This window comes from Schistocerca nitens, unplaced genomic scaffold (genome assembly GCF_023898315.1).
Source record: "Schistocerca nitens isolate TAMUIC-IGC-003100 unplaced genomic scaffold, iqSchNite1.1 HiC_scaffold_376, whole genome shotgun sequence".
NCBI lineage: Eukaryota > Metazoa > Arthropoda > Insecta > Orthoptera > Acrididae > Schistocerca > Schistocerca nitens.
In genome coordinates, this window is record NW_026045910.1 from 1,242,525 (window position 1) to 1,255,780 (window position 13,256).

The 13,256-nt window shown below is 41.6% G+C and overlaps 1 protein-coding gene across 1 annotated transcript in view; it reads left to right on the plus strand.

Annotated features, from left to right (window-relative positions):
• Positions 1 to 13,256, plus strand: part of LOC126229606 (huntingtin-like) — a 549,560-nt gene that overhangs the window by 341,318 nt on the left and 194,986 nt on the right. Inside the window, exon 33 of the mRNA XM_049942347.1 lies at positions 2,077 to 2,229. Within this exon, the coding sequence (XP_049798304.1) occupies positions 2,077 to 2,229 (153 nt within the window). The remainder of the gene's footprint in view (positions 1 to 2,076; positions 2,230 to 13,256) is intronic.

The window sequence follows — 13,256 nt, forward strand, 5'->3', positions numbered from 1 at the left end:
GACAAAGTCTGTGTAATCATTCCTTTACATTCTGTTATTACACCCAGATATTTGTGTTTTCCGGTTGTGAACCATTGACATTGTAATTGCAGTGTACTACTTTTGTGCTTTAATAGAAGTGTACAGTTTTACATTTGTGGATGTTTAAAACAAGTTACTTCTCTTTCCACTTTGTTAAAATTTTATCAAGATATGATGGAATATTTGTGAAGCTTTTTCCTGTACTTCGTGATAGATAAGGACATCATCTGGAAAGACCCTGAGGTTACAATGCATATGGTCTGCTAGGTCATTCACATACAGCATGAACACCAACTCACACACTTCTCGTGGACAAGCTTGCAGTTACTTCTACTTGTTCTGATGACTCTCCATCCAAGATAACTAACATGTCCTACTTTCCAGGAATTCCAGGAAATCCTTAAATCTGTTACAAGTTGTAAAACAGTAGTACTATCTGATGTACCATATTACATCTGAACTAAGAATACACTGCCAGGAAGGGGGAGGGATTCAAACATCTTGAAAAATGATTCTATTTTGATTCAGTGTCAGAATTTTCCTTCTGTGGGATGGTAGATCTACTGATAATGGTTTCAGTGCCACCTGCCAACAGCTGGCATGGTGGCATAACTACTTGAGTATTATCTAGTCTGCCATTTAAAAGGGAATGTCCATGGTCCTAAGGCTCAGTGTGGCGCAGATGTTAAGAGCAATCAGGCACCATGCCATGCACTTGTGATACCTACAATCCATTTATCAGATTTACCTGTTGTGCTGCACTTATAAAGATGAGGGCTCTGGTAGATGGCGCAACAGGTGCCGTGCTGTGTGCACAAGTGATGTGCCCACCACAGGTGGTCTCCGGGGAACGGCCTGCGCAGGTGCCAGTGGCAAAAAATACTAAGTGTAGCACGTCAGTGACCTGTTACTGCGGTGCTTGTCCAAGTATTATGTACAGGGTTATAGCAGCATTGAATTAAATTAAAATAAGAGGAAGAAATGGGAAACATATTGCTTGAGGATTGCTACACGAAATGTGAAGATGCTGGATAAGAAAGGAAAGTTAGAAAGGATGAAGAGAGAAATGGAGAGACATAATATCAGTCTTTTAGGGTAAGTGACGTTCAATAGGAAGGAGAAGATGAATTTGGATTGGTGAAATACAAGGTAATTTACGAAGAATCAGAAAGGAAGGAAAATGGAGTTGGAATTATATACACGAAACATTAGACAAAATATAGTGATGGTTATTCCAGTTAGTGACAGAGTATTAGTGGTGAAAACTGAAGAGTAACTCTGTGGCTACATCAATCATTCAAGTTTATGTGCCAATATCAGCCACAAGTAAAGAGGAAGTGGACAAAATATATGAGTTGAGTGAGGAAGTCTACCAAGAAAACTGGGAAGGACAAGGAAGAACGTAAATGATGGGTGGCTTTAATAGTACAGTGGAAAGTGAAGAAGAAACAATGCAGCTGGAGACCATGGCCTGTGAAAGACCAGCGAGAGGGGAGAAAAACTGATAGCCTTCTGTGAACAGCTTGATTTCTGGATTGTTTTAATGGGAGAAACAAGAATGACATTAAGCAGTGTAATGATTGTTACTGCAGTATAAAGATTATTTTCCTATGATTTCCCTCTCTCTTGTTATTGTAAATTGTGACACATTCAGCATCCCTGAGGGCTCTTCTTAATGAAATTTACAGAACTGGTTGAATTAATGTATTTTGTACCTCTCAGTGTTGTTTTTTCTTTGTCTTTACCAGCAGACACTGTAAAACTAAAAAAAATCAGTTTCAGATTTCTTCATTTACATGCAGCAATGCTTCCAGTTCTCTTTTTATTGTCAATGATTTAAGGCTTCTATATCTATGCTCACTAGTTAATAGTGTTGTGTACTCATTACTATTATTATTATATTACTATTACTACATTTAGTAGTGAGTATGAGATAACATGTGCTTTGATTCTGCTTACTGTTTCTGCAGTGCATCTCAATATAAGTGTTAATAAATTGTTTTTAATTTTGTATATCTGGAGCCAAAATTTCATAAAAATATTCTTTGTTAACAGGCATAGTGGTCTCATAAGTGTGTTAAACAAGTTGGATTCTGAGTGCTACAATTTACAGTCATCTGAATTTGATTCTGGAACAAACATTGTCCCATCAAGTATTCGTAGCATTGTTGTTGACAAGAACTGGTTTCTGGCTCAAGTTAAAAACAGGTATGCCTCATATAGTTCATTAGTTAGTTATTTTTGTGTCCACATCAAAAAATTTTTATGAGTTTGTCAGTTATTTTTGTGTCCACATCAAAAAATTTTTATGAGTTTGTCATTTGCATAATGGCTGCATGTATTTATCAAAAATATAATTCTGTGTCTCTGTACCACTTACAGGTTTGTGGCTAAATAGTTGTTTGTATTTAATAATTGATCTATGATACGGAAGGTACTGTCGAAAACAGTGTGGCAACTTGTCTGAAAAACATGGAAAATAGGGATTTCTCAGATAAGTTAAATTTTTGTGACAAGTTGAGGAAATCTCAAAGGACTCTGAAAGACTCAGAGAATTGTGACAGAGCCTATTAAGAGTTGAACTGTTCATTGACGCAAATGTGCTAAATCACTCTGAGATTCTGCTTTTGAAACAATTGGTTGTGGAGTCAGGTAAAGAAAAGTGAAAATGGGCATTGAAATGTTGCAGTAATTATTTCCTCAATCCCAGCTAACTCCAGTGCACTCCCCAACTCTGGGGGGATCTCTGTTGTTTTCCATGCGTTCCTGGGCTCAAGGTCCATTATAGGAAATGGAGTGCGATGAAATGTAACGTGTGCATGAGAATTTGTTACAAAACTGTGAATTGCCATTCACTCAGAAGTGAAGGTGGGTTTTTTCTATTCCATAAAAAGTTTAAACTTGGATCCATATTTTAAAATTCATATTTTGTAAATCAACTATGATTATTCAGGCTTCAGTACTCTTTGTTTACCAAGTTCAGTCCAAACTAGTACTCTGCCAACTTTTTCACAGTTTCATGGTTCTAGTTAATAATGACAACAGTGTGAAGAATATCTGGTTTAAAACATGATATGCCATTGCTATCAGAGTCAGTCGATATTAAATTCCAATGGCAATGGTTCAAAGTGTGTTACTGCAATTATTCTCATGTACTTGAGGTTATCACATTACGACATGATATAGTGTGGAGTGGTGTCGGACAGTGGTAACTAAGTAATGTACAGGAGAAGTAAGAATGCTGGTTGTACATTGAGTGCTGAAGTTCTTATATAATAGATTTCATGTCCTGCCCATTAATCTCAATTTTGTGAACATGTAAGATATTTTTTGCTATCCTACTCTCCTTAATGATTTCTGTTCGAGATATCAGGTTAAACTGTGAACAATTTGTGTTGACTGTGTATCATATTTTGGTGGTGTCCTGTAATGTTGCTTGGTACTGCTTGCTTCACACTGTTATTACACTAACAAAATACACTATGCAAGGTGCTACCCAAAATATCCAAGAACATCATTGTTAAAGTCAAAAAACTATACTTACATCCTAATGTCCACTGTCACCTCGGCATGTATGCAATAATCCCAGCATTGTTCTCAGCACTCCTGGAAGAACACAAGATCGAGGGTATTCAGGACCAGTTGCAATTTCAGTTGGATGTCTTCAGTCGAGTCAAAACATTGCCTGTTCAATGTGATTTTTGTCCTCTGTAACCGGTAGAAGTCTCACAGGGTTAGGTCTGGTGTGTAGTGAGGGTAGTGGACTGTGGCCAGGAATTTCTTCATAATGAGCAAGGTGTGTGCAGATGCATTGTCATGGTGCACCAAACAGTCTTTCTTTTTCCACAGCTCTGGCCGTTTGCACCAAACATTTTCCATCAGTCCCCTCAAAACTTCACAGTGAAACTGCCTGTTGACACTGTGACCAGGTGGAAGAAAATCCTTATGCGCTATTCCCCAAATGTTGAAAAAAAGATCAGTATTAACTTCAAGTTGTTGCAAATTCATTTAGCTTTTTCTGGAAGAAGATGACATTTTCCATTGTGGTGATTGCTGCTTCGTTTTAGGGTCATAACGACAGACCCAAGATTCATCACCTGTTATGACTGTGGATAAGAACTGTAGAACTCTCAAACTCTTTGTTGCAGATTAGTGCATGTCTGAATCTTGAGGTTTTGTTGGTCAATGCTGAGAAGGCGCGGGACAGACTTTGCTACAGTTCATCTCATGTTCAGTTCATCACCTAGAAGTCATTGACATGTACTGTACAATAGCCAAAGTCTGTTACAAACTTCATATTGTCTGCGTTCAATCCTCATGAATTACATCATGCACTTTCAGAATCATTTCTGGTGTTGTGCTAATTGATGGTTGACCAGAATATTTGTCATCTAACACAGATTAATGACCTTCCTCAAAGCACTTGAACCATACAGGCATTCTTGCTTGACTCAGTACACTCTCACTCCACTTCAACGAACCATCCAGGCATTTATCGTGATAATTGTAGAAGAAACCATGAAAAGCCTACATCTGGGTATTAGGATGATGAATGTGAACACTGGTTCTACCGAATGCAGGGCCATTGCCTTAACCATTGTACCACCTCGCTCAGTGACAGGGATGGACTAACATTTACGTATGTTCTCTGCAAGCCACATTATGGTGTGGGGTGAAGTGTGCTTCTGATACTAACACCTTTTCACACCTTTCTTGCTCTAGTTTTGAATGGTGTATGTGAAGAACAACTGTAGTAAGCCTCCCTAGGAGCAGTAATTTTGTGAGTTTCTCTTCTTGGTGCATTTGCTACAAGTATCTGGGAGGACTACACTATCTGATCAAAAGTGTCCAGACACCTGTTAGTGGACATTAATATGGGGTGTGTCCATCATTCACCTTTATGATGGCTTGAACACTGCTGAGCACTTTCAGGAGCAGTCTGAATTTCTGTGGAGGAATGGCAGCCCATTCTTCCTCAAGAGCTGAAACATGAGAACGTAGTGCTGTGGGATGCCAGGGTCCGGAGTGAAGGTGACGTTCTAACTCATCCCACAGTTTTCCATCGCGTTCAGGTTGGAACTCTTGGAGGGCCGGTCTATAATGGGGATGATATTGCCCAAAACCATTGCCTCACATCTGCTGCTTTATAACAGCACTCTGATACAAACAATTACCGTCTCCGAACTGTTTCTCAACTGTACACAGCCCACATAGTGTATTCTTAAATGCAATAAAGGAACTACAACCTAACCATGAAAACACCACCATATCATAACACCACCTCCTCTGTACTTCACTGTTGACACTAAACATGACAGCAGGTAGTGTTCTCCAAACAGCTGCCCATCCCAAATCCTTACATCAGATTGCCACAAGGTGTAGCACAATTCATCACTCCAAATCACTTGTTTCCACCCGTCCACTGGCCAGTGGTGTCACTCTTTACACCACCTCAAACATTACTTCGTACTGACTACAGAACTATATGGCTTATGAGGAACTGCTCAACCACTGTGCGCCTTTGTTTTTAACTCCCTATGACCAGTCAGTGTGGTATCTGGACTGCCGGTAGCACTGTGGAACTCACGGGTGATTCATTTCACTGTTTCATTTGATTTTTTTATATACTTCATATTACATATTCCCAACATATTGCCCACGTAACAATGATCAATACAGTACTGAAATAGTATACAATATCTGTTCAAAAAATTCCGGAACTTTGTCTACAAAATGTTTCTACGTTTACCTTTTACTCATGGTGCATGGTATCCTTCAAAATACTCTAGCTCATTTATTGTTGCAAATCTTTATCCTTACAACAGGTTTTTCAACTTTGGAAATAAAAAAAAGTCCGCAGGGGCCAGGTTTGGAGGGCAAGGAGGATGAGGCAGCACAGTGATTTCGTTTCTTGTGCAATAGTTATGCGCCAACAGGGATGAATGTGCAGGTGCATTATCATGATGCAAGAGCCACGAATTGTCTCGCCACGTTTCAGGCCTTTTCCGTCTCACATTTTCTTGAAGGCATCGCAACACATTCCTGTGGCACAAAATCATCATGAACTAATCCTTTTCAGTCAAAGAAAACAATCAGCATGGCTTTGACGTTTGACCTGATGTGATGAGCTTTTTTTGATCGTGGAGAATCTTTCTTGGCCCATAGTGAGGATCTAACCTTAGTCTCAACATCACAACTATAGACTCATGTCTCATTATCAGCTATGATTCTCTTAAGGAACATCTCATTCTCATTTGCATGATCCAAAAGCTCTTCACAGATTGCAATGTGAAGGTCTTTTTGGTCTTGACTCATTAGCAGTGGGACAAACTTGGGGGGCAACACAGTTCACTCCAAGATGCTGTGTCAGGATTTCATGACATGATCCAATTGAAATGCTACATTCTTCTTCAATCTTTCGGACAGTAAGTCTTTGATTGGCATGCACAGTATTGTTGACTTTCCTCATACGAGCATGGTTGGTAGACGTTGAAGCGGGACCTGAACGAGGGTCATCTTTATTTTCCATTCTGCCATTTTTAAACTGTGTGAACCATTCGTAACACCAAATACGGCTTAAGCACTCATCACCGTAGGCTTCCTGCATTGTTTGGTGTCTCTCTGTAAACGTTTTCTTGAGTTTCATGAAAAATTTAATGCACGATTATTGCTCCTCTAACTCTGCCATCTCAAAATTTTCAGACTAACGTTCTACTCAATAGTGCACTGAACACTAACTAACAGACATACAACTATGAAACTTTCAGCAGTTACACATTAAACACAGGCGTATGGAGTAATACCAACCACATTTCACTCCAACACACCATTGGTTGGAAATTGTGAATATTTCAGAATTATTTGAATAGACTTCGTGTGTTTGTGTCTACAGTTGTAATTTATTTATTTTGGCTTCTGGTTTCAGTGCACAGTAGCATCCTCAGGCCACCTGACACACATTCACCACACTTGCTCCTTAAGCAGGTGTGTCAAATACAGTTCTTTTGTAGCCATACTCTATAATGCTTGACAGTTGCTGTCCACCAGTATGTGAGGTCTGTTTGGACCTGGTTTAGCTGTGCTTGTAGCTTCACATTTCGACCTCACAATCACATCACCCACAGTCAACCTGTGCAGTCTTGCTACTGAGTGGCCTCCCACGGCTAGTCAACTTCTGAAGCCACTGAGATCTCTTGACTGACACATTATGCTGTTGCTGCTTCTCTGCTGATAACTCAGTACTCTCTGCCTCCTTTTATACTAGCTAGTGGTCAGTTCCTCATTAAGGGGGGGGGGGGGGGGATGAAAGAGTGTCCTGACACTTTGGACCAGATAATTTATGTAGCCCAATTCTTCTGTCTCAAAATTTTAACAGTATGCTTTTCTTGATGTACAACACCTATCTTGTAACATGTATCACTGGAGTTTTTTGCTTATTATTGGATCTTCTGTATCTCGTCTACTAATTCTACATGGTAAAGGTCCAAGACGGATGAGCGGTACTGAAGAATCTTCCTTATAAGTGTTTTGCTGGCCACTTATTTTGAGGATGAATACATTTTCTTTGGATTCTTCCATTGAATCTCAGCCTAGCATTTGATTTTCTTACAACTTATTGTTTTGTGTTCATTCCATTTTAGGTCTAATCACTTTATGCCAAACTCTTAAATGTTAATTGCAAGAGTAATCATATTGATGTGTATGTAAGTCACTCTAGTGAGTTAATCCTAGGTATTTTGTGGTTGTTACAGTTCTTAGTGATGTAATACAGATAGTGTTATCAGATAGTAATGGAACTCTCTGAGTGTTTATGTACAGTACATTACATTTTTTTGCATTCAGGAACTACCAGTCTCTGCACTAAGTGTTGGCCCTCTGCCGGCCTTTTTACATTACAGTACAGTTTTCTGGCATTACAACTTTCCTCTACGCAAGAGTACTATCTACGAACAACAACGCTAACCACTAGATCATTTATAAATACTGTTAACAGTAATGACCATAAGGATACTACCAAACTGTCGTTTACGTCTGCCGATTATATACTTTGTCCTTCAGACACAGTAATAAATAATAAATAAAGACCATTAAAAATGCCATGTCGAATTCTTTTTCCCTGAAAGTCCTGCATCCAGTGGCAGATCTGATCTATATTAGGGATGGGCTGTATCAATTGTCTGCTGAAATTCAAAGAACATGGCATCAGTCTGATCTCTGTTGCCTTTGGCACTCGTGATCTCACGGGGGAATCTTTGGTAAGGAGGGGATTAGCATCTTGACTGTAGGAAGAAAGGCGGCAGACAAGTGGCCAGAGATGCTGGGTGGCCAAGGCAGGAACTCTTTCCATGGGAATCCAGTAGCCAGCCTCAGTGCGGGGACCCTCAAGGAACAGTAGTGTTGCATTTATGAAGCTTTGGAAAAAGATAAAAGTTTGGTTCCTCAGTGGGAAAAGGGAGGTATTAAGATGACAAGAATTTGGGATGGATGGTTTTGTATCTGTGTAAGCACAAAAATGCCCTGAAACTGTATTGTTGGGGCGAATGTCACTACTCTAGTTGATAGTTGTTTCTGGACCTGGAAGCCAGGGAGGTGGACCCTAGAAGAGGAAAAACTCGACAGCCTGTTCACTTTACTGCTTAGAGAATGGCAGTTATCACGTAGAACTGAGAGGATGGCACAGTGCAAAATCCAGGCCTGTGTTAGTCAACATCAGCATAAGAGCTGACTGGTGCAGCCTATCGCCACTGGCAGGTAGACACCTGGATCAGCAATTCTGCTCATACAATGCTCCACACAAGTGCATTCGTGAGAGCTTTCCGCACTACTCTGCTGTGAGGCCTAATATAGCTCATCTGCATCCACATGAATGTCTGCTGGAGGGGATACGAAATCCCTCCCCCATGAAAAGACCACATCGGTGCTGAAAATGACCTAGTTTCTGCCGCGATCTCTGTCACAAAACCAGAAAGGGTGTGAGAGTCCCTGCCAGTAGGTCTCCCACTGAAGTAGGCCATGATGACTCGGCTGACTCCACCAGAATAGCAGAAGATTGTGCAGGCAGGGAGAATGGCAGGTCTGTTTGCACTGGCTGGGGCGAGGGCTCGTACAGGGTGAATGGGGAAAGGGGGTTGCAGTTTCCAGTTCTACGGGCTTAGCATCGGGGGTCGCAGGAGCAATCTTCATTGGTGCCCCATTCTGCAGGCTAAAGTAGGACACTGGGTGTGACAGTGCACTTACACACTGCCACAGTTGGGAGCCTCCTCCTGGGAAAACACTGTGACCGACCCATCCCTGCTGCCAGCCAAAAGACCGGTCTCAAATGGCCACCCTGAGAGGAAACTACAGTAGGCCTCAACACTCCAGGACATGCAACGTGGAATGTAATAAATGCGAGAAGCCCCTACTCCTGCACACGTGCAAACGTACTGCCGGACGGTATCTGCCGACTTTTGTCACCCGGTATGTAACTAGAAAGCTAAACAGTGTATTGTCACGGGACGAGGCAGACACAGTCTTCTGCGTCTCAGTCTTTAATGTTTGTGGGAATCACTCTTCCCCTGAATTAGAAACTGGGTGAAACAGGGCAGTAGTCAGTTGCTCGTTATTGTTGCAAATGCAAAGATCCTCAAACTCTCCGATACAAATTGCTGACAATTTTCAGATATGAGGGTCAAGGGCAAGCCCTCAACAGCAAAAATGACTGACAGTGTGCAAGTAGTTGCTGTCAGTGTCTTGGAAGACAGTTTAACTACAAATGGGAAACTGCACAATGCATCCAGCGCAACAACCATACAATTCCCAGAAAAGGACCTACAAGGTTGGCGTGCACCTTGTCCAAAGGTTGGTCCGGGACTGCTCCAGCAGAAAAATGATGTGGCGGTGCAGCCTGGTTCTGTGCACAGGCCACACAAGTCCACATAAAATGTTCATTTTCACTACTGATTGCCAGTTTCTAGAAATGTCTCCGTGGCAGAACTTTCATTCAGGACATATCACGTATCCCAGTGCAATGCTTGCAGAAGCTGGAATATACGAGGACACAGCAATGGAAGAATGATGACTTGAGAGCTTCACTCATGCGTGGCAAGCACATGGACCCTTGGACATGGTTGAGCTGATCGTGCAGTAGGGAAAACGTACATCATACTGGACTGCTTGGATGACTTTCCAGTGAAACAGGTCGGGGGCCTTTATCTCCTGTGCTATCAAAGAAAAAGTCAGCAACATCTGCTGCAAGGTATCGACCGATGCGAGAAAGAGAGCCAACTGTCGTTCAAACTCTGGGTCGTCTCCCGGCAGCGACCACAGTGGTGCATTTGCATTAGCGTGTTAGGCAGTGGACTGGCAATGAATGTCACACCAATAATTATTGGGAAAGAGTGCCCATCTCTGCAATCAGTGGGCAGTCCTATCTGGTAGCTTAGAACGAGGATTGAGTAATGAAATCAGTGGCTTGTGGTCAGTGATGGGTAGGACTTTTCTCCGTTTTCCACCTGCAAATGGTTATTTTGCAGCGCTGAAAGTGATTTCAATGTGCAAACGATGGGATGCTTGATGGCACCTTGGTTCCAATGCGACAGGAATGTACCAATGCTATAGTGGGAGGCGTTGGTGTAAAAGAAGCCCATAGGGACAGAGCACACACACTGCTTGAGGGATAAAAAAACTCTCTGAAAGCTCACAGACCACACATATTTGATGCCCTTTTTGGTGAAGCCAGTTATGAGGGTGACAGCTACATTGGGGGGGGGGGGGGGGTTAACTTAGCATTACAACAAGTCTTTGCCTAAAAGGACAAGAGTCCAGTCAGATTCTTGGGTGCTGGCAGGTTGGTGATGGATGGCTTCGACATGCTCTTCCATAGGAGAGGCTGTCTTTGCTAAGCCCATGTCCCAAAACATGTGGCATTGGGGAAGAAACTACATTTTTCCAACTTGCAAATAATGCAGTTCTCCAGGATGTGTTGGAAAACCACCTCCAGAGGCCCAGATTTTGTTGGCTCTCTGTTATATGCATTGAACGTTTGATCGTTTTCACTGTTTGGTGAGTGGAGTACTGCATCTGGAAATAACTCTCTGTAGTGTCAATAAAAATCCATCCGTTGTTGCATTGTGGAGTAGCTCTAGGTGAATGGCTGTAGTCACAGCTTAGGTGAACAGTACAATGTTGCATTTAGTTGTGGTACTGCCTACTTTGATGTACAACAGCCCTGCAAAATCAATGCTGTTGACTTTTATAAGGTCTGTGTGGTGTTACCCTGTCAGCTGGCTGCGGAGCTTCTATTTCTTTAACAGTCACGCCAGTGGAGGAAGCGATAAATAAGCTTCTTTACAGCACGACGGGTGTGTAGCACCCAGGAGTAGGAACGAAGCTAACCTCAAGACAATGCAAATAGATGTGAGTATGTAAGACTAGAAGCCTCATGAAGTAGTGCTTTCTGAACAGAATAAGTGGATGTCATTCTTTAATAGCTAATTTGATATAATGCAGACAACAACCTGGATGCAAAACATTCTCATCCAAAAAAGAGTAGTCTCTGTATTTTCCGTCCTTTGGGTACAGCAGTGGCAAGTTTCCCTTGAGTGCCTTGATTTCATTAAGAAAACGTTGCTCTTGTACAATCTTGGGCCTGTGGTATCAAGTTGCTTCCATTTCTTTTGGCGTGAATTCATTGTGCAAATTCGTCCTGTCAATACATTTCCTTTTCAGTTGGAGAATGTGGGCAGCGACTCACAGCAGATTCCTGTAGGAACTAAATGTTTCACTTTATCTGTCAAAGAAACAGTGAAAATAATCAGTTATTGATAATATTATAAACGGACAGATAAAAAAATCTACTTACCAAGTGGCGGCAGAGTAACACACCAACGAAAGGATTTAACTTTTACAAGCTTTCGGAGCCAGCGGTGGAAGAGATGAGGGGTAGGAAGAGGGGTGAACAGAAAGGATTGGAAAGGTTTTGGGAACAGGGTGCAGTTTAGAAAGCGCACGCAGAATCCCAGGTCAGGGGAGACTTACCAGATAGGATGAGAAGGAAAGACTGAATCAGAACCTCGTGGGTGCTAAACTTATTTTCCTACACATGAGTTGCACATGAGAGACTATTCACAGTGCACTTGAAATCCAAGACTGTAACATATTCTCGCCTGCAGCATAACAGAATACATGGGTGCAAATGCTTCCTTCTTCAGTGTTTTTGATCTGTTGTTGTGGTCTTCAGTCCTGAGACTGGTTTGATGCAGCTCTCCATGCTACTCTATCCTGTGCAAGCTTCTTCAACTCCCAGTACCTACCACAACCTACATCCTTCTGAATCTGCTTAGTGTATTCATCTCTTGGTCTCCCTCTATGATTTTTACCCTCCACACTGCCCTCCAATACTAAATTGGTGATCCCTTGATGCCTCCCTTGATGCCTCAGAACATGTCCTACCAACCGATCCCTTCTTCTAGTCAAGCTGTGCCACAAACTTCTCCCCAATCCTATTCAATACCTCCTCATTATTTATGTGATCTACCCATCTAATCTTCAGCATTCTTCTGTAGCACCACATTTCGAAAGCTTCTATTCTCTTCTTGTCCAAACTATTTATCGTCCACGTTTCACTTCTTTACATGGCTACACTCCATACAAATACTTTCAGAAACGACTTCCTGTCACTTAAATCTATACTCGATGTTAACAACCATAATCAGTTATTTTGCTCCCCAAATAGCAAAACTCCTTTACTACTTTAAGTGTCTCATTTCCTAATCTAATTCCCTCAGCACCACCCGACTTAACTCGACTACATTCCATTATCCTCGTTTCGTTTTTGTTGATGTTCATCTTATATCCTCCTTTCAAGACACTATCCATTCCGTTCAACTGCTCTTCCAGTTCCTTTGCTGTCTCTGACAGAATTACAATGTCATCGGTGAACCTCAAAGTTTTTATTTCTTTTCCATGGATTTTAATAAATACTCCGAATTTTTCTTTTGTTTCGTTTACTGCTTGCTCAATATACAGATTGAATAACATCGGGGAGAGGCTACAACCCTGTCTCACTCCCTTCCCAACCACTGCTTCCCTTTCATGTCCCTCGACTCTTATAACTGCCATCTGGTTTCTGTACAAATAGTAAATAGCCTTTCGCTCCCTGTATTTTACCCCTGCCACCTTCAGAATTTGAAAGAGAGTATTCCAGTCGACATTGTCAAAAGCTTTCTCTAAGTCTACAAATGCTAGAAATGTAG